The sequence below is a fragment of the Rattus rattus genome, chromosome 3, assembly GCF_011064425.1.
Source record: "Rattus rattus isolate New Zealand chromosome 3, Rrattus_CSIRO_v1, whole genome shotgun sequence".
NCBI lineage: Eukaryota > Metazoa > Chordata > Mammalia > Rodentia > Muridae > Rattus > Rattus rattus.
This window is the reverse complement of record NC_046156.1, coordinates 162602852-162629397: the sequence shown is the minus strand read 5'-3', so window position 1 is coordinate 162629397 and position 26546 is coordinate 162602852. Positions and strand designations below refer to the sequence as shown.

The 26546-nt window shown below is 34.8% G+C and overlaps 1 protein-coding gene across 4 annotated transcripts in view; it reads left to right on the top strand.

Moving 5' to 3' along the window:
• Window positions 1-26293, top strand: part of Cdh10 (cadherin 10) — a 198682-nt gene extending 172389 nt beyond the window's left edge. For 2 of the 4 annotated variants that reach the window (XM_032898749.1, XM_032898750.1), the window contains exons 6-12: window positions 18-205; window positions 1689-1942; window positions 6652-6788; window positions 11509-11630; window positions 16933-17041; window positions 20050-20301; window positions 23145-24185. In XM_032898749.1, coding sequence (XP_032754640.1) covers window positions 18-205; window positions 1689-1942; window positions 6652-6788; window positions 11509-11630; window positions 16933-17041; window positions 20050-20301; window positions 23145-23635 — 1553 coding nt within the window. In that variant the 3' untranslated portion in view covers window positions 23636-24185. Of the gene's footprint in view, window positions 1-17; window positions 206-1688; window positions 1943-6651; window positions 6789-11508; window positions 11631-16932; window positions 17042-20049; window positions 20302-23144; window positions 24186-24213 lie in introns of those variants that run through there. The other 2 variants (XM_032898752.1, XM_032898751.1) reach the window with 2 other exon arrangements.
• Window positions 26294-26546: the final 253 nt, after the last annotated feature.

Here is a 26546-nt window from a genome sequence, read left to right as displayed (position 1 = left end):
TTCTTTGTTCTGTACAGACACCATCCATCTGCGAGTTCTTGAATCCTCTCCAGTTGGCACAGCTGTGGGAAGTGTAAAAGCCACCGATGCTGACACGGGGAAAAATGCCGAAGTGGATTACCGCATTATTGATGGAGATGGCACAGATATGTTTGACATTATAACTGAGAAGGACACACAGGAAGGCATCATCACTGTGAAAAAGGTGTTGAGATGCACTGAAAACGAGTATTTCTGTTGAGAGTAGACACTTCATCGTGTACTATTTGCTCTCACATTAGCTACAAAAGAAAACTACACTGGAGTGTTCAGTTGGGTTTTGCATTGCATGTAAATTAGAAGGCTCTGGTATGAGAGACCTCTTTAGACATTCTGAATATATGCTTTTATTTGTAACATGAAATCTGAAATTTGATCAGAAATCAGGCAAGTTAATATATGTGTAATTATATTTCTTAGCCATGTTATTAAAAGCCCAGTGTAAAACCAATGTTTTCTTAAAAAGCAGTTAATAACTAATAATGGCAATATATCCTCACAGTTGGGGGCATAAAAATAGCATGCTATCCAGATGTATGAGCCAATAATTAGAGTTGCTAATAAAAAGAGACAGAATGGATTGGAACATAATTTAATTGTTCACAATTTCCCTTCTGCTATATAAATTTAAATTCTCTGCTAACATATGCTCAGTGATAGAATTTAGAGGTAGCCAGGTTTTATTGCAGTTGGCTCCATCATCACAGGAAAAATAAAGCAAATTTCGATTTAGATCCAAATGAAATGTCATAGGAAGAGAAACCATTCAGGTATTGGTAACCAATACAGTTATCCTGGGATGATATTGAAGGCAAAAGATACCCAACCAGCTATTACTCCAAGTGACCAGCATTGCTAAAAGGCCACTTTTTCATGTAACCAGGAAGTAACATCAACCAACCGGAAAGCAGCAGTAATTCACACAAAGTCCTTGGCTTTTGTGCATGGAAAAAATGTAGAAAGATTGAGTAAAGAACATTTTGTGCAATGTTTATGGGTCAAGGGATTATATTTAAAATCTGCGATGTCTAAGTTATCTCAATAACAAACATTCCTTTTTTGTTTTATAATACATCATGAAATTGTATTCTCATATAATTCGTATAACTATTTCTTCCTTTTTTAAAGTACTTTGTTTATCTTGAATATGTCTTATAACTGCAGAAGTTTTATTAGAGTTTGAAATCCCATAAAGACTTTATAGTTCCATAAACTCATTAAATGGTGGAAATACTTTGACATAGATTTTTAAACATCCCAAATTTTTAAAATTTAGGAATTGTTGCTTTAAAAAGTTAAGTCGTAAGCTGTATGTCATCAAATATATGAACACACAGAAGTTTAAAATTTATCAACACATTTTTGGATGAAATTGCCCTTACTTGATAAATTTAGTATTCATCCAAATTTCTACAACAGTCAAAACATTTTTTTATTTTCCAAAGTATTGGAATACAGTACTATACAGTACTGTATATACTGAATAAGGTATATACAATACTATTATACACATATCAATATTACAGAAACCGAGTCTAATTTTTTTTTTACTAAAGAACAACTTTAGGATCTTAAAGTCCTGGTGTAACTTGGGAACAGCAGACAGTCCATTTTCCCAAATCTAACTAATGGCTTCTGTCTTTATACAGCCACTTGACTATGAGAACCGAAGACTCTATACTCTGAAGGTGGAAGCAGAAAATACCCATGTGGATCCACGTTTTTACTATTTAGGGCCATTCAAAGATACAACAATTGTAAAAATCTCCATAGAAGACGTGGATGAGCCTCCAGTTTTCAGTCGATCCTCCTATCTGTTTGAGGTTCATGAGGATATTGAAGTGGGCACAATCATTGGTACTGTAATGGCAAGAGACCCAGATTCTACTTCCAGTCCCATCAGGTATTTCTCTCCATATTTAAGATGAAAAGAAACAGAGTTGAAAGTCATAAAGGGACCGAGAAATTCTCATTGCTTACAAGAGTTTCTCTGTAAATTCTAATTATGGTATTCACAGAGTTGAGGGAATGTTTTGATAGAATGTTGTGGGGAACACATATACCAGCTTTATGGTTTTCTAGGTTTTGCCTTATCTATTATGTTAATGGATTATGTCATATATTTGAGTCATTAAAATGCTGACTATTTTGATCACAGATACAGATCATAGATATATATCTTTGAATATGTAGTATAGACAGGCATATTTTTCTTCTAGTCTTGCTTCATTATTGTGTGGGTTTGTTTTCTTTTATTTTTTTACAGCTATTTAAAAAATTTTTGAATATTTCAGAAACCCCTGAATAATTTCCGTACTTTTAGACTTTTCTTCCTACACAATTTTAAAGGCAAATGATGTTGGATATTGATATGTAAGAGGGAGCATGTTTCAAACCTTTCATTGGCATTTTTGCTGGTATATTAAAGAAATACAAGTACCTGTGTTTATTGTTCGGCATGAGAATGAACTTTTCCTTTAATCTGTTAGTCTGTTGTGGGTTTTGGATTTCATTCTTGAATTTCTAGCCCTGTGACCTATTCAAGTATGAGTTCAAATGTTTGTTTTGTAATTTCTTAGTGAACTCTTATGAATTGTTCAGCTTTAAAATGTGAAGAACCTTCCGTTGCATGGTCATGGGACTCTGAGTGTTCTCAATTGAACAATTCTGCTTTCTCTGCCAGCCAAGAGTAATTGTACCAGGCAGAACATAATTTATGTCTCTGTGTAATTTATTCATATAGTTTATGCAAATACATTCTTATATTCGTGTGTTCCACCACAAGTTATGTACTGGCAGAAGAAAGAAAAGTGTACATGATGATCATACTGTGCTCCCATCTGCCTGCTGAACTTTGCCATAAACCTTTTTTTTTTTGAGATGTTTTAACAAAATTGCTGTTTTAAGAATGTTCTTTTCCTGTAAATTTTCTCTTTTATTGATTTTTTTTATTTTTGGATTTTTTAAAATTTATTTACATTTCAAATGTCATCCTCTTTCTGGTTTCCCGTCAATAAACCCCAATTCCACCCCCTCCCCTTTCTTCTATGAGGTTGCTCCCCCTTCCCCACGCACCCCTTTCTGCCTCCCCATCCTGACATTCACCTGCACTGAGGGTCCAGCCTTGACAGGACCAAGGGTTTCTCCTCCCATTGGTGCCCAACAGGGCCATCCTCTGCTACATATGCAGCTGGAGCCATGGGTCTGTCCATGTGTACTCTTTGGATAGTAGTTTAGACCCTGGGAGCTTTGGAGTATTGGCATTGTTGTTCTTATGAGGTTGCAAGCCCCTTCAGCTCCTTCAATCCTTTCTCTAACTCCTCCAATGGGGACCCTGTTCTCAATGCAATGGTTGCCTGCGAGAGTCCGCTTCTCTATTTGTCAGTTCTGGCAGAGTCTCTCAGGAGACAGCTATATCAAACTCCTGTCAGCACTTCTTGGCAGCAACAGCCTTGTCTGGGTTTGGTGGCTGTATGTATATGGGCTGGATCTGTCCCAGATAGGGCAAGCTCTGAATGGCCATTCCTTCTGCCCTAAACTTTGTCTCCGTATTTCCTCCTATGAATATTTTTGTTCCCCCTTCTAAGAAGGACTGAAGCACTCACATTTTGATCATCCTTCTTCTTGAGCTTCTTGTTGTCTGTGGATTGTATCTTGGATAATCCAAACTTTTGGGCTAATATCCATTTATCAGTGAGTGCAAACCATGTGTTTTAAATTTTCTTAAATTTACTGATATACTTAATTTTCCCCACTAAATAATTAATATTTTCTAGCCAGAGGTACAACTGTAGTAGGCCATGCTCTTGGTTACAGCTTTCAAAACAGATTTTAAAATATGATGTGTTGGTTTTTGGTTTTGCCTATTGGTTTTAAAACAGTGCCCTATAACCCATATGGATCACGACTGTATAGTTTATCCCATGAGGACATTAAAGTTCTGATCTTCCTGATTTTACCTCCCTAATTCTGGGTCGTCTGGCCCATGCTTCTAGGCTTTGCAGTTGTGGAGTCAAACCCAGAGCTTTATGCATGCTATGCAAGAACCCTGCCCAAATGTGCTACATACAAGAAACATATATACTGTTTTTGAGGGTTAAATTTTAGCTAAGTACTATTGTTATAATAACAACGTTTCTCCACAAAATAAAATTGGTTAGTGTCTTCATATAGACTCATCATTATTATATATAAAATCTATCTGTGGACATTTACCAATAAAGTAAAATGTTAAACAACAATGTTTATCTGAGTACTACAGAAAGTATATTTACATCTGTTAGTCATAATGGTCTACATGACAATGACTTGACTCCATGTTGATTGTAGTATATTTGACTTTGTTTTACCTTAGGTATAGAAAGTACTAACAAGTAATTTTAGATGTTGTTATTTAGACAGAACCTAGACATATGTATCTTATATAAATGGAAATATATATAGCTAAACATGCATATAAAATAAATTATGCTTTATATATCCAGTGAGTTCATCTTCTTGATGGAAACAAAAAATATTTAGTAAAAGTTCTGCCTTTACTGAATAGGTTCAAAATTTTCATCGGTCATCCCCATATTGTTTTATCTACCTATTATAGGAATTGTAAGGCATCTGTAGGTGATATAATGGACAGAAATAGTTGTGAAAGGATATTGTGTTGTACTGAGCTAGTACAGATTTTTCTTTAGGTGTCACCATCCATTTAGGTAATAATTGTAAGACATCTAGAAGTAATGAACAGCTTACAGGATATTTTTATGGTTGTGTGAATGCTATGTTATCTTATATATGGGCATCAGCATCAAGAAATTTGGTGTCAACAGAACCAATCTCTACTTATATCAAGGGAATACTATTGAAACTCGGAAACAATATAGTTATGTGTCATTTGTTGAATGGTTTACATTATACATGGTATGAATGTTGTCAGTTATTGTGAATTGCTTACACATATATCAAAGAATTTAGATTAAGCTTATCCTGAAAACACTTTGAAGGAACAAAGTGAAAATTGCCACATAATTTTCCAATAAACAGATATAAATAAAATTATGCTATGAATCAGAATTGAAAAGGCAGGTCTAGGATGATGAAACGGCTTGGTGAAAGGCACTCATCCTGCGACACTGATGACTACAGTTCAAGTCTCAGGGTTCACATAATGGGACAAAAGAAACCCAAGTGCTCTGGGTTGTCCTCTGACCTCTGTGTATGTACTGACGCATGTGCACACACGAACACACAAATAAAGAAATTTAGAAATTAATTTTAATGCAGATCTCTATGTCTGCTTTCACGATACTGCCAAATAATCCTCCACATTATTCTACTACTTTTGAAATTGAGGAACAATATCAAAACAAAACAAAACAAACAAATTGAATTGAGACTAGCCAGTGAGATTAGTACTATTCTTAATTGTGTTTTATATATTAATCAACACATTTCAACTTCATGTCTTCCTTCTTCACAAGTAACGGACCTTGCAGTTTTCCAACATACCCTGTAATTCAGTATCCTATTTTATTTTGATAAGTATTTGCAGATTGCTCTCATGTTTGAACATATTTTTCACTCAGAGAAGTTTGCACATGAGAGTCAAGTAGTACTCAGTGTCAGCTAGACTCTCTTGCCGAGTGGAGTAACACTGGCAGTAGACTTGATTTATTGCCTTATTTCCTCTTTCAAATTAGTAATGAAAGAGTTTAGAATACAATGTCAAAAATGGAGAGGATTAATACAGGATAGTTTACATTATAACATTGCAAACTACTTTGACTACCACAAACAGTCATAGAAGACTTGGGGAAGGAGTTATCTTTTTATTTGGAAAGTATTTCAGGTGTAGTGACATAATGGTTTGTTTTGATTGTGCTATAACTGGGATTTCATTAAGGTACTGCTGTTTACTTTGATTATGCCACCCTGTGACTTATGCTAGTATTATGCTTTCAAATGACATGTAGTGTGATGACTGATATCAGTTTCCAAAAAAAATGTTTTTATTTATTTATGAAGATTTACTCTTTAAACATGCGTAAGAATTTCTTATACTGAAGTGTCTCAATTATAAAAGTCCTTAAGGCATTTATTTTATAATCATACATGTGATTAAAGAACCTGAAGCTAGATTGATATCACAAATCAAAAATCGACAATGTATTGCACGGATGTAAGCAATATTGTCTCCAATGTCCCCATTAATAATGAGACTGGGTTTCTAATATTGACCTCATGGTGGGCCATTATAGTATTTCAACATCAGGAGACTTGGTTACTGCATACAGGCACTTGACGTGAAACTACATATGACACTACTCTGTGTCCCAAAATACACCCAAATTAGTTGACTTTATATGGCGACAGGCAATAGTTTAAATAATGGACATTTGCAGAACTTGTATATCTATGGAAAATAAAGTACCAATTCATGCCTGGAGTAATAGTGCATCTGTTTCAATTGCTGAAACAGATTATATTCTATATTAGCTCAATGGTTTCCTATAATTTTGAGTAGAGTGTGTATTAGAGTATATAACTTTGTATTTTACTGTTTGTCCTTGCAAACCATTAATATCGTTGCCATGTGTTTTCTTTGTCACCTATTTTCAGATTTACTTTAGATCGCCATACTGATCTTGACAGGATCTTTAACATTCATTCTGGAAACGGATCACTTTATACGTCAAAGCCACTTGATCGTGAACTATCTCAATGGCACAACCTTACCGTCATAGCTGCCGAGATCAGTAAGGAGATGTAGTTAATGAATTTTTCAATTATTTGAATAATTTTCTACCTGTATTTTAAGCTATGTGTGTGTATATTTTATGCTGAGATAATTCTCTTCATACACATTAAATTTCAATGTGCTTTTTAAAATAACTTTTTAAAATGTCAATTTTTCATCATTTCCTTTGCTTTTAAACAGAGGTACATAATTAAATATATTGCAACTGTAGTAAAATGTTATCTGTGCTCTCTTGGGTATTTTGACATACCTTGAGTAGTGAATTGCCTAAATCTCTTTTTTATCTCTGGTGCAAATTTGTTTTGTTTGGTTTATAAAATTAGCTGCTGTAAGAAAATTCAAGACATATAAATTATTTTCTTAAAAATCAACATTGCTTTTAATATAGTTTGGTTATTTCTTTCTCTTATCTTGTGAATTTGAAAGTTTACTATATTTGCAATATTTGCTTCTAATATTTTAGACTCATATCACTTGTTCTAATGAAATTTATTCATGATCTTAATATCTGCATTTACCAAATTCATTCTATTTGGGGTGTAGGATTTCTGTAAGTATCTTGTAACTCTAGTCTAATGGTCAAAGATTCCCATAATTGAATCTTCTTCTGAGAACTCTTTACTTCTCCTTTTGGTGAAGAAAACTTTGCTGGTTATAGCAAGCCTTATCTTGATCTTGATTGGCAGTTGTGTTCTATCAGGATGAGAACACATCACCTTCTATATCCTCTTGGAATTTAGAATTCTTCTTGATCTATCTTCTATTTGTCTACTGTATTTGCCTTTAAATTTACTTGACATTGCTCTCTGTTACAGACTGTAATACTCTTTCTTTTTATGCACTTTTAACAATTTAACTATAATATGTCCTAGTGAAGTACATTTATGATCATGTAATTTAAAATATCTAAATTTAGATCCTAAATGCTTCTTGAACAGGGATGCCCATGATCTTCCCAGATTTGGGGAGTTTTCTAATTTTGTTTTAGTAAAGAGTTTTTCTACACCCTCAAATTATAGCCCTTCTCCTTCAGGAACACCAATATGTGAAATGCTTATTTAAGGGTACCTCACAGTTCTTACATTTTCTTTTCTTTTTTACTTTCCTTTAAATTTAATAAATACTTCTTGATGACTGCACATGGAGTAAGGCTTCTTCACAGTTTAGAAAGATCACAGCCATGGTGTTTTTTTGCAGTGTGTAGTCTTCTGTAGTGAGTGGAATGACTTGTATGACATTACTGTCAAACCAGCAAGACTGCATTTATGACCCATCGTTTTCAGTATTGATGGTAACTTGGGTATACTTTCCCCAAATAACCTTGCCTCCTTGTGTCACAAGGCCCAACTTGCTCACATTCACTTGGTGATCTCACCTAGGATTGTATATGTGGGGACCAGGAATTCTTTTCCAAACCAAGTATAGGAAGACAAAAGGTAGCTTTCAGCTCAGGGTGTGTGACATAGGCCTTTTTGAAACATAGACCCATTGGCCTAAATGAACCTTCCTTATTTAGGTGGTTTTCTTGTAAAAACCATCACTAACAAAACAGACTTTTGTAATCATTCTCTTCCATGCCTTGTCTTTTCTTTTTCCTGTTTGTATAACTTTCAATACTTCTGTTTCTCCTTAGGCACGAACTTTGGCTAGAGGGACCTCCCATTTTCCCACCTTTTCTTTTTGTTGCAAGCTCACATGACCACAGCTGGGCAGGATAGAGGGCATATATTGCTTTTAAGATCTTTAAATTAGAATTTCTCTTGCTAATATTTTTATTAACCTCATCTTACTGAAGAGCTTAGTCTGTGGAGATTTTTGTAATTTTACAGTCACATTGCTAGAAGCAGCAAACTGGGAATCGAATTGATTATTTGATTTCTAGATCTAACACTTGATTCTGTGCTTGCTTTAAAAAAAATCAATAGTTCATCCAATTAGAAAATGGCAAGCTAAAGTCTGAAATAATACGTTTTTAAAATTGCAGCAGATATTGTTCCCAAATAAAGGAATGTGTCATTGTCTATGGAGGCCTGTGCCATTGTTTAGTAGACTGTTGAAAATCATTATGGATACAGATGTGGCATCACATGCCCAACACTCAGAAGGCCAAAAGGCTGAATCAGAGTGATGTTGGGGAAGTCCTGCCCCAGACTACAAGAATATTTTCAAACCCTAAAGAATAAACAAAAGAAAAAATCATTAGGAAAACTGAGATGGTGGCAACAGAGCCTTAAATTAAATGTACAGTCATTTACACAATAAAGGAACTAAAAAGCCATGTATAGCCTTGCTTCTGCAAACTTTTTCACAGTACCCAGTCCCTTGCTGAATCAATTGTAAGGCGAAGCAGCTCTCTACACTTTTTTTTTTAAAAGAAGCTTCAACTTTCAATTGAGCCATGCTGAGAAACTGCCTAAAATCCCGTACATGTAATACTGAATCAACACAGCCATCAAGTCTGAGATACTGGAGGCAATTATTACAAATCCAAACCAGGTCTGAGTCACCCAGAGTCTCAGAATTGTGTCAGGTAACTTTTAAAAGCTTCTAACTGAAATAATGAATTGAGCTTCATCATCCTAGCTGGAATCTGAAATCCTCACGCATGCCTTCTCCAAAGACAATGCCTTGTTTAGAGAGTTATAAATGGTGGTGTCAGTTGAGTCCATCAGTTTTAAAACATTATTTTTCCTATAAGGAAAACGTCTAACTCTCTGTCTTCACCCAGATCTAATGAGATCCAATTTGGAGCTTCTGGAATCTGATTGTTGGTGCTGTCTGCTCAACTCAAGATCCTTATTCAAGCTCACTGAGCTTGGAATTGCATTTTCTATTTCAGATACTTTGAGAAATTTAACTTCTAAAGCTAGTCGAAGTAATTATGATTCTGTAAAAAGCTAAGCCAATTACTTCTTAAGTACTAAGCCTATTCTTGCCCTTAAGTGAAATCAATCTGTGGAATAAGCGCTGGAAATGCCCACCTGCCAACCACATGTAGCCAGGGTCCCATTATGCTGTTCTGGGCATTGAATGCCATGAGGGTGGAAGAAAAAAGAAACACATACAGCAGATTGTTTCACTAGACTTTAAACACTGGTTTGATGGTAAATGTGTCCCACACAAGCCCTGAGTAGGACAGCGGTGTGTGTAAATGAATCACTTTCAGATGTGTTTCCAGGTCCTGCCTCTAAAGGTTTAATTCTACATAGCACAGAAAAAAAAAATCACATCATGTGATACAGTCTGCCTCAGGTAATTATTCAGTGCATTATTCCATGGCATAATTCTTGTCCTTCTTTAAAGAAAATATTCTCAAATGCCAGGTGGAAAATGCCAAACTCTAAAATTAAGGTCACAACCAGTGACTCCATAATAAAGTTGGGATTTTAGCCAGAGAGTTCCTAAAATTACATGTGAAATCTGACCATTATTGCATATGATAATGCATATATATATACATATATTGTATATTGATAAGAAATCATTCAACACATGCAGAAAAGTTACGTTTTTTGAGAGCCCTAAGAATCAAGAGAATGATTCACGCTTGCCTCTCTTTGGATGACTGGAAAAGCTGATGCATGCATAGAAACGGCCTTACTTGAGGACATACATCCTGCAAGCCTTTATTGCTTATGCCTCGTTGTTATAGTACAGTCTTCCTGAAGGACTCTGAGGGGGATTCAGGTGGTAAATATAAGCCAGCTGCTATTCAGTATGATTCTTCCTTGGAATGCTTTATATTTTTATTTATACAGAAGCTGTAGCATCTGCCAGCAAAAAAGATTAGTGTAAGCACTGTTTTCTGAATAGATGACTCCAGGCCTTACGCTTTATAAAGCACATTCATCCCTGTGGATTTAGCTTTTGATTCAAAGAACCTTGAGTTATTTAGAAAGAAGCTGAAGAGTCTTCCTATTGTGTTTGAGCAGGGTCTCAGAAAGCAATTTCTTACCTATGAAACTTTTCTGCCTCTTTCAATGCCATTAGCATAATTAGAAAGTGGAGCTTCCAACATGAGTTAATAAAAGTAAATATTTTGCATGCGTCTCACTTTATCAATAGGTAAAACAGCATTGTGGAAGCATACCCTGCAACTCTTCTCCACAGAACCATCAGGAGAGGATGGTCCAATCCTACGTGCCTATACCTCTAAGTATTAGCAAAAAATCTAAGAGTAAGGGCAGGAGGAACACTGAAGAACAGCACTTTTTTCTATTTTTGTTTGTTTGTTCATTTGTCTTTTTATTCTACTTCTTGTCCACATATTCATCAGATCCATGTGAATCGGGGAAAACTGTTAGCATCGTTTGTTATCTTTTCATTGTGATGAAAATTAGTTCAAACTCCTATATAATAGAAGGAATGAACAAGATTTGTTTTGATTCTATAGGTGGTTTCAGTGGTAATATTTAACCTATTTATATAATCCCATCTCATAATTGGGTAGTAGAGACACACATATAATCTGAACTCAATTACACTGTATCATACTTTTAAAAGAAATGAAAAAATAGTAATAGTACTCTTATGCTCAATAACAAGGGTATTGATGACTACTTAATTAGGGTAGGTAGTAATTTTCTTTATTGTATTTGTTCATTCTGTTAGAAGAATAGACATGATCTTTATTTGTAGGTGAGTATTTAGTGCCCATAAGATGACTATCTAAATTGAATCCTGTACACAAATGTATTTTTTTTATTTCCTCTTTCTAGATAATCCTAAAGAGACAACTCGTGTGTCTGTTTTTGTGAGGATTTTGGATGTTAATGACAACGCTCCACAATTTGCTGTGTTTTATGACACGTTTGTATGTGAAAATGCCAGACCAGGACAGGTGAGCAACTATTCAACTCCAATTCAGGATGGTTTTAGCTGTGTGTAAATGTGTTTTTTGTCAAAATCTTGGAAAGAATGAACCAAACAGAGAAACATTTATATATATTCTCATTAAAAGTTTAGAAATTAGTTGATGTTTATAAAGTTGAAAGTATTTTAACAGTCAAGTTACCCAATTCCTTTGCCAAACGTAATGCAATAAAATAATAATCAGATCTTACTCTCTAACAATAAAACAACAACAGCAGCAATAATAATAATAATAATAATAATAATAATAATAATGATAATGATAATGATAGTAGTAGTATATTGTCTTTCCCATAAAAGTTAAGATTTGGGTAATAGTTTTAACTTTTTCAACTTTGAGTATAAGAGTAAACACCAGAATCTTTTCTGTGCCATTGGTCCAATATTAATAACTATTTAGTAAAATGGAAAGTGGTGTTAATACAATTTTAGTAATCAGAACCTAGACCTTGACAACTCCAGCCAGCTGGTCTTTGCCACTCATTCCTAACAGACCAATTAAATCAACAAATAAGAATGAAAGGCAGAGAAACAAGATTTATTCAGCATTGACCAAGTTGAAGGGAAGAACCAATAAAAAGGGTCAGTGATGCCCAACTGGTCCATCTTTGGAGTTCTAAAATGAGATTTTGGTTAAACAAAATTTAGGGATGATACAAAATGAAGCATTCTGGTTAAAAGTGATCTGCCTGCTATTGGCATGACCCTGTCTCAGTTTCAGTTTCTTATCTAAAGAGATTGTCCAAATGTGGTGACGAGTTTTTCCTGTCCGTAGCACAGTAGACGAAGACATTTTCTTCTTCAACATGAGATTCCTGGGAAATTTCCAAATTAGTCAATTGTTTCCAAAGTCTAATAGCCCAAGGGTACAGTACCAATAACTCCTCAGAATATTTTCCTTGCTGAAGACCAGTGACAGTGAAACTCAGGAAAGGCAGAGACAAGTACACAGGATCACTGAAACACTCAATCAGTGTTGGGTGTATGTGAACATGTTTTGAAGCAATGAAGCCCCTTTCATTCACTGTTCGGGATTGCCTCTGTTTTTCCTCAGTGTGGCAACACATAAAATACTTAATGACTTCATTTTAGTCCTTTGAAGCATTCTTCCTATATCAGCTTTGTTTGGAATTATTTAAATCATTTCCTCAGTGGACTCATTTTGTTGTTTGAAAAGCTCTGGCATATATGGCTGAAAGAAATGCTCTTAATTGGCTTGAGTGCTATCTTCACAGAAGGAAGCTGCATATTATAAATAATAATTGGGAATCAAAAGCATTTTATTAGAGATAGAGAAGCCATTGAGAATCTGTGTTGTATTTTGACATCATTTAGTGCTTTTATAAACATCAATGTCATCGCTATATTTTTATGCAAATTGCATTGTAGAATAACTCTAGTTGTTCTCGTGAATATTATAATGGGAATTCAATAGCCTATTATTTGAAAGAGTAAAATTACTGCAATTGGAATATTTTTACTTGAAATGTTATGGAAATGTTTATTTCTGAATATTTAAATAACTTAGGTGCTTCTAACTTTCTTCTTAATGAAGCAGTGTCTACCATAAAAGTAACGTTCCAAATAATCCTTTGCCAAGCAGGCTCAGCGTGATTAAAGTTAAAATCTTTGCTGTAAATGATAAATTATCCACTTTTCTACTACTACATGCACTGCTCACTCCATGATTATTCAATTTGAATTTTAAAGAAATATCTTTTAGGACAGTTGAGTCATAAACACTGATAATACTGATGTATTCAAAATATTCAAAATAAGGAATGCTGCATATTTTCTTGTGCTTTATCTCTCATTCATTGTAGCTAACCCCCTGTTTCGAGACTTTCTGAATATTTCAAAATAGTTCATGAAGAAAAATAATCAAAAACTTGTTTTAAAAGTATTTACCCAGTCTTAACAACTTTAATATTAAGAATATGATTAACTCTTTTCTAGCTGGCCATATGTGCACATATGTCCATATTGACTGCATTTCTTCAGATTAGTTTATTTTAGTGTGATTGCACTAAAAATACTTTTGTTTAAACAAAGTTTTTATATATGAAATCAATAGTTGTCTTTTATGGCATGGGTCAGTATTCCTAGAACTTGAGAGACTGAGACATGAACATCACGAGTTCAAGTACACCTACAGAGTGTACTGAAGGACAGCCTGGGCTACGTATTATTTCTCAAAGAGAAAAATCATGGTGGAAGTGAAAAGTCTATGGATTTGGGATTGAAAGACATGGCATTTAATCAAGCAAAGACAAAGTGTTTGTTCTCTAAATGTTCTCACTAAGCCTTGAGCATTTGGACTTCCGAGCATATTTGCCTTATTTATTGAGTACCTTAATCCAAATAGTACCCCTATAATTTAAGTGTTCTTTAAATAGCACAGATCTACAGCCTGGGGTATAATCCTATGCATATGGTGTGAGGACATGGAGAAGTCAGAAATAAAGCTGCATGCCACCACATTTTCCTTTGTATCCCTTGCCTTTGGTCTTGTGAGCTCCTTTGTTTAAGGAAGGGGCATTTTACTTAGAATGGATGAAACTTGCCACTGAGAGGAAGTTAAGTGGCTTCTTCTTTGCCTAAGTTGGGCTACTCACCTGTACCTCACACAGAGGAAGTGACAGTCTTCAGAAACTGGGAGACTAAGATGGCTCTTCCTGCATAGACTTCCCTTGCTGACTTCCGCTTCTTCAGCTGGTGATTATACGTTCGTGTCAAAAGGCACAAAGTCGCATTTAAATCTCAGAGAGTCTTTGCAAAAGTTCTCTCAGGGAGAGTGGAACTTATTTTCGTTCCCCCATGCCTAAGAACCATATCGCATCAATTTATCAACTGACATCATCCATGAAGTCAAGTGGTAGCCAAGGGTTTATAGAACCCAAAATATCTAACATGTATATACAGAAGAACAGTATTCAGATCCATTTCTGACCACCAGGAATGGTGCGTTTGGCCAGAAGAAAAACTAATTTTCTCACAGAAAAAGTTAAATACTTCAAACGTAGTAACTGCTTTGCTTTCTCTGGGCATCAAAGAATCTACTAGGGGCTGGAGAGATGGCTCAGAGGGTAATAGCACGGACTGTTCTTGCAGCGGTCTGGAGTTCAATTCCCAGTAACTGCCATGGCTTAAAACTATCTGTAATGGGATCTGATGCCCTCTTCTGGTACGTCTGAAGACAGTTCCAGTGTACCCACAACATAAGATAAACAATTCCTAAAAGAAAGAAAAATAAATCTATCAACATTTTACCTTTGCTTCATTATATTAGGATCACTGAAATAAGCTTGAAGTTGTAGTAGAGTGTGAAAATACAAGTCAACTTTGTTACTGCTAAAGGATTGATCTGTTTGTGCTCGATCACATACATATCCACAAGCATTAGCTTTTGTCTGTTTATTTCCTTTTCCTAGCATTAAAATGGAGTAAAATAGTGAGTGCTTCATGAGCCAGAGGAAATCCTATCATTAGTTTGGTACTGAGCATGAGTTCTGAAATGATAGAGACACAGCTATGTGTCATTTTATTTATTGTCATTTAATGCTAGCATATTCCCCTTTCTGTATCACTGAGTTTAAAAAAGTACTTCAACCAAAAACTGATCATTAATACTTTGGTGTTATAATCTATCTATCTATATCTATATCTATATCTATATCTATATCTATATCTATATCTATATCTATATATATATATATATATTTTTTTTTCCTACACCCATATGTAAAGAAGCAGACATTGGTCCTTAAAAATAGATTAGTTTGGTCTAGACTGAATTTGTCATTTGTTATATTGAGACCTTGTAATTTTTCTTTAAAGGATCATTAGTTCTATTTTTATATTATACCTAAATATTTTTTAGCATCTCTTTGTATTAACATTAATCTTAGTGACTACGAATTTCCACTGGTCGGTCTCTGTTATTTCATTCGTGGCACTTATTTTTTTAATATTCTAATGAATCACTCTTTTAAAAGGAGAAAACACAAAGCATTGTTGAAAGAAGAGAGTCAGGGGAGAAGAAACAGATAAATTAAGGACTTTTAAGGAGTACCTTCCTAATACCAGTATTTCTACATGTTTGTCCTGAAGCAATTCATGTATCTGTACTATTTTATTCTATTGAAATCTGTTTCTTTTTATTATTATTGTAATAAATAATTAGTTACCCATGATTTAATAATGTTTTAAAATAATTTCAACATCCAAATAGATTATACTTGTTCATTATTTCTAGAAAATACTATATTGCTTTGTGTAGTTTAATTAAATTTCTTGAATGGCTTTGAAATAAATAATTTGAAGTATAATAAGTAGGCTATTTTTACTGCTATTGCTCTAACATGTTTCGAAAGGAAAGCAATTTAATATAATGTGATAATAATTTGTTCAGTGTCGAATTATCCTACATGATGTTTTAAGCTTGATATTCCTTGTTAAATCAACAAAAACTCAAGAAAATATTGTAATGAAATAGGTATATCATGACAAACTAAAGCTTTAAAGTTATATTAAGAACATACTTTTAATTAAGAACATATTTTATTTAAGAATAAATTTGAATGTTTTTATAAGCATCAATAAATTTAAGCTTTTGCTGCTCATTTAAATTTAATTTCTTAAAATATGATGCATATAAGTGGGAAAGAAAAGCACATCAGTGTAGAATATGTACACATCTGATCCATAGTCACATGTGTAGTGAAAACATGATGAAGGTGACAAGTGACGTTCATGGTGAGATAGGGTACTATGTTTTCAACTTGAAAAACAGAGTTTCTCTTTTATTTAACATATTTGTTCATTTTATTATTTTTTTTATTAACTTGAGTATTTATTATTTACATTTCGAGTGTTATTCCCTTTCCTGTTTTCCGGGCAAACATCCCCCTAACCCCGCCCTCTCCCCTTCTTTATGGGTGTTCCCCTCCCCATCCTCCCCCCATTGCCGCCCTCCCCCCAACAATCTAGTTCACTGGGGTTCAGTCTTAGCAGACCCAGGGCTTCCCCTTCCACTGGTGCTCTTACTAGGATATTCATTGCTACCTATGAGATCAGAGTCCAGGGTCATTTTAAAATGTGTGTGTGTGTGTGTGTGTGTGTGTGTGTGTGTGTGTGTGTTTCTTAAGTATTCTTAAATATAACTTGTTCCATCAGTACCATGTTACTTGTACACATGTTTACAAAATACCATAAATGATCCCTGTCCTATTTATAGACATGTCATGACTGTAATGTTTTCTTTCCTGCAGCTGATACAGACAATAAGTGCAGTTGACAAAGATGACCCCTTAGGTGGACAGAAGTTCTTCTTCAGTTTGGCTGCTGTGAATCCTAACTTCACAGTGCAAGACAATGAAGGTCATTTTTGTACTGTTTTCATGCATAATATGTAAAATGGAAATGGTTGCCCATACTAATTATTGCAACAAAACAATTCGTTTATCTATGCTATGTATAAAGTTAATGACGTAAACTTAAAAAGTTGTTTATATCCATATTTAGCAATGCATTATTATACTACCTTATTTAGGGTTATTTGCTCCCTTAAACTTTAAATAATAAAATAAATTATAAAACTATAGGAGTTCAAGGAAAGGTGAAATGTGGAAATGATTAGAAAGGCCACCAGTAATTAGTTAATATTGTAAACATGATAGGACACGAATGGCTGTAGGACAGAAAGATGATGTGTGTATTTATTATACAAATTTTCATTGGGCATAATAGTGTACTATTTACTGGAGAGTATAAGAGGATTGTGAGGAAAGAGAACCAGGCACAAAATCCTGAGAAAGCATTTACATATTTCCTTTTGCAAAGGCGAGTGTGCTAAAATACAAAATTCGTATCTCTGAAATTATTTCTTTGTTGTTCTCATAAAAGCCATGAAGCATTTTAGATACACATTGTGAAAACAGCTATGATTTTTTTAAATGTTGACAAATATGCGTCATGAGAACTACGTAACTCTAGACTATACACATCCCTCACCCACACCGGCATATGAATATGTGTGCTATTAGAACTCGTCTATATTTAATACATTTCATGGCAAATAATGACCTCAGCCTCTGATGGTAGAAGATATATTTGCCTTACTGTGGCTGCAGATGTAATTCAAATAAATCTCATAAGCACACTGGCAAATATACAATACTTTCTTCACAGTGTTTGAGATGTATTAGCAAAGTCAGTTGGCTATATTCCCCCAAGGTGGTTCCAAAGTGCCATAAAATAGCTTAAAATCTTGTAGCATTTTACATCATGCTATCTACTCACCACGCGATTTCATCTAGTAGAATGTTCACTTAACCAATAAGCGATTCCAAGAGAAATTATCCTTTGGAGACATGTCTCACTAGATCCTAAGATTTGAAATGTCCATGTTTTCTGTCACCCTAGACACATGAAGTAATTGGATTAGAAAAGGGTAACATGGACTTGGCAGTTAATATACAGAGGGCTGCACTGTTTCTGAGTTTCAGATGAACAACATGCAGCATAATTTCCATTTGCTGAACCTGGTAACCTAAACACAGATTTTGGATTAGAGCTGTCTGTATCGAATCCTCAGGACTGAACTGACAACACTCGTTTCTGAGTTTATTTAATTTAGATTCTTTTCCTGTGAAGCTGAAAACGAGATATTAAAAAGTGAGCTAGGAGGTTAGGAGTGGTGCTGTCATGGAGCAGCCTTTCGAACGTCCCGGAGAATCCACTTAAGACTCACCTCAGTTAACATTTAACATAGATTACTGTTTTGTTATATTAGAAAGTATTCTTGATTCTGTGTAATTTACTCAGAGTGAGGAATAAAGTTATACAAATATCAGCCTGAAGAGCTCACTGAGTAGCGTTCCATTAAATTTGGTGGGACATCTTATCTAATTTTATATACTTAATTGTTTTATGTTATTGGGTCAAGATTCAGAAGAGTTGTAATTATATGGGAATCAATTAAAAGATACAGCTTGTGTAATATTTCCTCATGTTTGTCCTTATGTCAATCTTACATATATTAATTTATTTCTGTGGCAAGTCAAATATTATCTATCACAATTCAAAAATATTGTTTCATAAAACTTTGAATCATAGAGATATTTTAAAACAAAAATGAGTGGCTGTTAATATGACAAAATATTACAAAATTAATATTCAAAAGATACAAGAAGTTAAAGGGCACCTAGACACGACACTAAAAATGCATATATGTATGCAAATTTTTATCTGAGATATTAATGCTTGAGAGGTTCATTTTAAAATTTACTTAGATGTTTCTAATACATTAAAGATCTGCTTTTCTAATATAGTTGTCATCTTTCTAATAATGTAGAAAACAATTTTTTTTATTCAGCTACCAAACTGGATACCATTGTCATTTTCCTTTTTGTTTAATTGACTGACTCCTGTATTGGCCATATAGACAGTCTTTTGAGAATCAAGGCTACATTCATCTGATAATAAAATAAGATAGAATTTAACATACTCTATGACCTTAAATGTTATTTTGTGTGTAGAATAAACTACCTCTCCTTTCACCTATAATTCATATTAAAACCATATTCCCTATCTGAATAGGGAAATCTTCACCAGCACAGTAGCAATTAATTGTATGGTTGACTTTATTAAAATTGTATATTTTTGAAATGTTATTTGTTACTCCCAAATAGTGATAGCAAGTTGCTCATTAATAGTACCCATAATTTATATATATATATATATATTTTCTCATATTTTCATTTTAATGATTGGAAACAGTGCTGAGAAATATTAAATATTTGCTAATCTTTGATTATATATTAGAATCTTAATAGTTTTAGATAACTATTGATTTTTATGCTTACTGGATCATATTTTCCTCATTATTGTTGGATTAAAGCACATTTTGTTGTATGAAAATACACACTCAGATATCTTTAAATTTAAACAATTTAAACGATGTTTTCCTTGATACAAGCTTGCTTCTTAAAACCTATAAAATAGTTATCATCTGTACAGATTTCATAAGAGAATTCTTATATTTACCATTATGCAGGAAATTGAAAGCAAAGCAGGAATGGAGCCTGAGCATGAGGCTGAGTTTCTCTAATCACAGTGCTCAGCGCTGGACCAGAGGAACTGATCTTAGTCAAGCCCAGCCAATGCTACACAGCAAAATCCTTTCTCACAATAAATACAAGTGCACAGTGCTGGATTCTTCATGTTATCTAGTATACCTTGCCTAGTTTGAATTACATTATCAACATTGAATAGAAAAAAGTTCATAATTTACTTAAAATGATAATTCTTTTCATTTAAAACCACAGTTAACCCTGCAACAAACTAACTGCTCTAAATTATTTGCAATGTTTTGTCATTCATTTTAGACAACACTGCCAGAATTTTAACCAGAAAGAATGGCTTCAACCGTCATGAAATAAGCACCTACCTACTGCCAGTAGTGATATCTGATAATGACTACCCCATTCAGAGCAGCACTGGCACCCTGACGATCCGTGTTTGCGCCTGTGACAGCCAGGGCAACATGCAGTCCTGCAGTGCCGAAGCCCTGCTCCTTCCTGCTGGCCTCAGCACGGGCGCCCTAATCGCCATTCTTCTCTGCATCATCATTCTGCTGGGTAAGAAGGGTTGAAGAATTGGACTGAGGTTGCTGAATGATTTGGAACCCCATAGGAAGAACAACAATATCAACCAACTAGACTCCCCAGAGCTCCCAGGGAATAAACCACCATCCCAAGAGTACATAAAGATGGACCTATGCCTCCAGCTGCATATGTAGCAGAGGATGGCCTTGTCAGTCATGAATGGGGAGAGAAGCCTTTAGTCCTGTCAATACTCAATGCCCCAGTGTAGGGGAATGTCAGGGTGGGGAGGTGGGACGGAGTGGGTGGGCTAGCAGGTTTCTGGAGGGGAAACTGGGAAAGGGGATAACATTTAAAATGTAAATAAGAAGAATCCAATAAAAAGAAAAAACAAACAAGATAGATAGATAGATAGATAGATAGATAGATAGATAGATAGATAGATAGATAGAGATAGATAGATAAAAAATTTTTAAAAATGTTGAAGAAAGTGCATGGTCTCCCAAAATGACTAATTCAGTCTGTAATTGAATAGGACATGTTACCACCAAAACAAGCCACTTCTCAACCAATGAGAAACTTTAAAGATTCATGTAAGTTAACTGGGACATACTTAATAACATAGAAACATATTTATCCAGTCATAATATACCTATTGAAGTCCCTATAGTAATAGAAGTTGGAAGATTTTCTCTGTAGGAATTAAGTGAAAATACACACCAAACATGCATCTCTTGTGGCGGCCTATTAAATAAAGTAAAAGCAATAATGGTAACAAACTGACTACACTTGAGAGAAGGCCCATGCCCTGTAGACCATAGCCAGCAGAAAAAGAAATCAATGGAATCTTTGAAGTTTTTGTCCCTTTTGTTTTTTAACCTTACAGGTTTTATGATTTCCATCTTTGTTGTTCTTGTTTTGATGTGTGCACATTCTTTGCACACATCTTATTGTGTGCACATCCATGTGTCCCTGAGCCTTTGTGTGTTTCCTGTGCTTTTTCTTTCTCCCTATTTTTATGTTTGCTTGTTTTATACTCTGTTCTGGCTTTTTCTCTATTATTTTAGAAGTATGTTTGTATGTATTATGAGAGAAAAAATGGCATGGATTTGGGTGGATAGGGAGGTGAGAAGGATCTTGGAAAATCTGGGAGAGGAGAAACCATATGCAGAATATAGTGTATATAAATCATTCTCAAAAGGGGGACCAAAAACAAAGTGTTAATAACAAGGTTTTATTAAGTTATTATTATTTATCAACCAGTGTACCCCAAGGGTTTTTTTTATCATTTTGATTGTTTTTTTAAAGTATACAAATTGTTGAAATTTATTATCCTAACTCATAATGGATCCAAAAATCAGAAGTACTCTCCATGTCTTTCAAGGACAAGCAGCCAGAGTGCATTGTTCCTCAGTTCTCTACAGAAATTTGCAGATTGACTGCATTGTTTTTCTTCTAATGAGTGTATGAAGGGCTTCCTCTAACATTTTCTCTGAAATCTTGTCCAACAGCCCTTACCTGATTGAATTGGCCACAAGGAATGCTCCTTGATTTTATAACCCAGCGTAGATTGCTTTTTAACTGATCTTGAAGTGAAAATAATGTATTTGTTCTCTGCTGAATCCTCGTCTCCCTATTGAGTATAATTGAAAGATACTGTAACTTTATTTCAGGAAGCAAGGCAAAGATCTTGAACTGGAGCTGGTCTTACAGTTTCCATTATCTTCTGTATTGGAAGCTTTTACTGAACAAATTCCTTTCCCTGACAATACAGCCTAAGTCTGAGTAACTTTACATCACGCACTGTTATTGTGTGTGAGAGTATCTAAGGAAGCTCTTCCCAAAACCTGAAGTACAGACATAAAAACAATCAAAACATTTAACGTTAAGTAATATAAATCAACAGACAACAAAATGGAGTTTGAACAATAGTGATTCCCTACTTGGTTAAAACAGGTTTTTTCTAAACAGAGATGAATTCACATCTGTTTCTCCAAATATCTTAAATGATCAATAAGAAAATACTTAAGGACTGTAAACAGAAAACCTTGTCCCCACCTGTAGCATTTGCATTAATTTTCTCCTACAGGTAGGTGTATGTGTGTTAGTTTTACAATGCATATCCCTCCTTGAGCATCTTTGTTTGAGATGGGTCTCTCTGAAGAACACATTTGTGTTAATTGAGTTAATTCAATGTGATGTGAACTTACTCTTTGGTCTGAACTCACCTGATTTACCAATATGGTAGTGAGTTCTCTTACAAGGCATGGGAAATATAAGTAAAATTTCCTGGTTTTTAAATGAGAGAGTCACCTTTTCCCTAATCATGAAGGCCTTTCAACAAAGTAAGTAAAAAGCTGTATAAATCCATCAGCATAGCTATGCTACTGAAGCTATTAGTCTAAATGCTGTGATGAGCGTCATTTTCGATTATTGTATAAGGATGTAGTGGAGCATGTGAACATATTATATCCTGCGATTTGGCTTAACTTTGGTGCCTGGGGTTGAACCTAGGACCTTGAGACTGATCTAACACAGAATGACTGAAAGATATTCCTTTTATGTAAGTTTAGTATTTAATGCAAAAGATTAATATTTTCTATATTGTCAAGAACATCCTTTAAATACTTCTTAGAAAAAGAAGTAAAAAATAGTCATTGCAGTTAAGGAATACTCTACTTTGCTGTAGAACTAAATCAGAAACACCTTAGTAGCCAACATGGCAAAACCCTGCCAGGCTTCTGAAGAAAAATACTAAATTAACCTCAAATTCTAGCTTCCCATGCAGGGTATACACAATTTCTGCCTGTTGTGCGCCTGTGCTCTGGATGGAAAGTTTGAGAAGGACGTTCTAACGCATCTTTTTGTCTCTGTTCAAGTTATAGTAGTCCTCTTTGCAGCCCTAAAAAGGCAACGGAAGAAAGAGCCTCTGATTTTATCCAAAGAAGACATCAGAGACAACATTGTGAGCTATAACGACGAAGGTGGCGGAGAGGAGGACACCCAAGCCTTTGATATTGGAACCCTGAGGAATCCTGCAGCTATCGAGGAGAAAAAGCTGCGGCGAGATATCATTCCTGAAACGTTATTTATACCGCGGCGGACTCCTACGGCCCCGGATAACACGGATGTCCGGGATTTCATTAATGAGCGCCTCAAAGAGCACGACTTGGACCCCACTGCGCCTCCCTACGACTCGCTGGCTACCTATGCCTATGAAGGAAACGACTCCGTTGCTGAATCGCTGAGCTCCTTAGAATCAGGTACCACTGAAGGAGACCAAAACTACGATTACCTTCGAGAATGGGGGCCTCGGTTTAATAAACTAGCAGAAATGTACGGTGGTGGTGAGAGCGACAAAGACGCTTAGCCTGGCCCCTGAGCTCTGTTCAACGAGATACGTAACTTTGCAGACATTGTCTCCACTTCACAATATTTGATATTCAGGAGAAAAATTTCCTGCCACTCAGCACAAGTTTCCCACCTATTTCTTAATTTGTTCATTAATTATATTAATTCCTTCCTGTAGAATGTCTCATGGGATATATACGACATTTTATTTAATCACTTCCAAGAGCCAAAGCTATGGAAATTCAATGTTGCCCATCTTAGTAAATAAAAGAAACCCGAGCAGGATAGTTCTCCCTTAAGCAACCTCACGAACAAGCCGCTTCTGTTAGATACACGTCTTGCCCTTGCAAATGAAGCTTTGAAAAGACGAAGAAAACATTTAAGATGTATCCTGTTCTGTACATTAAGTTTAAAAAAAAAAAAGTCCATGTGGTGTTAGTAGGTGTGATATGCAGCCTGGTATACGAGCATTCGTGCAATTTCATTTCATCAAATTCTATCTGCTAATGTTTTATATTTATATTTTTGTATTTATTTTTTAAAAAAAAATAAACCAGTTTTTACAACTACTCTGTCTCTAGCTTCTCTTTTTCTTAGGAGCCAATTGTTTCTCCATAAGTTATCTTCTTACCAAATCGAATTTAATGCACAGGAGGAGAAAAATAATCACATTCTAAGCAATGTTGAAAGCCCTGACCAAAATGATATGACAGGTAAGCGCTGCTCTTCTGCAATACATTCTTACACCGTAATATATGCAAGCTTCTTCGTACCGAAAGCATCTGTAAATTATAAGGCACTTAACATTTATCATCTGGAAAATTGACAAGAATGGTGCTCTCACCCCTGAGCGGCAGAATCAACCACACTCAGATTTAAATCATTGCCCTTCTAGGTTCTTGTGCTCAATATATGGGAGGTAGAGCAGTTTTATCCCGTTCATATTTGCTAAGACAGTGTCTGGAAGAATAAAACCTTTCCTCATTTTTTTTTGAATGACATTTTTGCTCTTGGAGTTTATAGGCAGAATGAGATCAAACAGTTCAGGCCGGAATATCATTGACTGGAATTATACTTACCTCCCATGGTGACTTTGAAAATACCTGGTAATGGCAGTAATAACACAGAATATTCCATTAAGATGCAGCTTCCCAACCCACTTATGTCAGCTTTCAGAGATGCATCACATATTGTTGTAACGTGTGTGTGTGTGTGTGTGTGTGTGTGTAAAAAGAATAATTTAGTAGAAAGCAAAAAAATAATTTTAAGTACAAACTTTAAAGTGCTGGTAATTTTCCATAAAATGTTACTGAGAATCCTGGGGGTGGGAACAATATTGTTCTTAATTGTTCAAGTCCCACCGCCGCGTCATTTGTAAATGGAATACTTTAGTTGCAGAAGCAGAAGTCACAATCGCTGCTGACTATGTTGTAAACAATACCAAAGATTCATGTGCTAATTAGTGAAAATGCTCTATGATTTGAATAGGTCTGTGTGCTATGTTAATATATCCTTATTACAAAATTAATCATTTCAATCTATGGTGTTTTTATTCTAACTTCAAGGCTGAAGGGCCCACACCACTCTACCAACAACTACTTCAGTTTGTATAATAGTCTGATTATGAAAGAGAGACAACCCATGAGGCCCAATTAAAATCACAGCCAAGTAGTGCTAAAAACACATCAGGCTGAATATTAACACTTAGTATGACAGAACTCACTAATATATATCATAAGTTGGCTTTCAAAAGCGACTAAGTTTAAGGAATGGAACTTTTCTCCTTTGTACCGAATTGAAATGAGGAACATGTTGTTTCCTGGCAAGATCAGTCATTAAAAATAGATGAAGTTGACAAAGCAAAAGGAAAACAAAGGCCTCTGAACATCTCAAATTGGTCATAATTTAAAATACAATTTTTGTTAGAATTATTTCTACCTTTCCACACAAGTAGCTCCTTGAGTCAATATTAGATGTCAATAAAGTAATTCTTGTGTCTATAATGTAATTCTTAGGTGGAGACTTTTAATTATCTTCTTTCAGAAATGTCAAGTGACACCAAATTATTCTGGCATTTACTTAATCATCCATTATTTTGAAAATCGGGAGTTGCAACAGTGATCTCTAGTATAACCCAAATCAGTTTCAGAAATGTTTTTCATTAGGATAGGTGGGCAGGCTTATGTGTTATTTTCAGAGAAATTGGTCAATAGCAGATACTCCAATATTGTTGTTAATGACAATGGTATGTTAAGGTTATTTCTTGGTTGCCATGGAATTCAAATCATAAGTTTTAAAGATCTATTTAATGTTTCTCAGTCACCCTTTGGTATTGTGCTTGCCCAATAGAATTCCCAGTACACTCATTATCCCAGCATTAGTGTTCTGTATTGATGGAGCTACTGTCTCTCAAAATATTATTGATGTAAATGAACCAATGTAGTTTTTTCATTTCTTCATTTATATATAACGTCAATATAAATTGTTTATTGAGCATCTATTATAAATATATACAAAAACCAGGAATGTTCTGAAACCCAGAGGTGTAATAAATTATATATAATTCTTCTAATCATAAGTGTGTATTTATTTTACTTACAAAGATAAGAGATGGGAAAAGCTATGTTGAAATGAAGACCACTGAGCTTACAATAAATTATCTAGCTCTTAAAATTAACTCTTCTAATAACAGAATTATTCTTTTTTCCATGTTTTATATAATCGGCTATTTTCACTTGGCCTCTAAACTTTGGATTATTAGAAGTGCTAGAAATGCTGCCCAAATATCATTTCCACTTGCAGCAAAGTATCAAAGGTTATATAACTACAAATAATGGTCTTAGATTGAAATTGTTGATTTTCTTTCTTCCTCTCTCCTCTCTCAAACACACATACACACACATGCATGCATGCACACACACACATATACC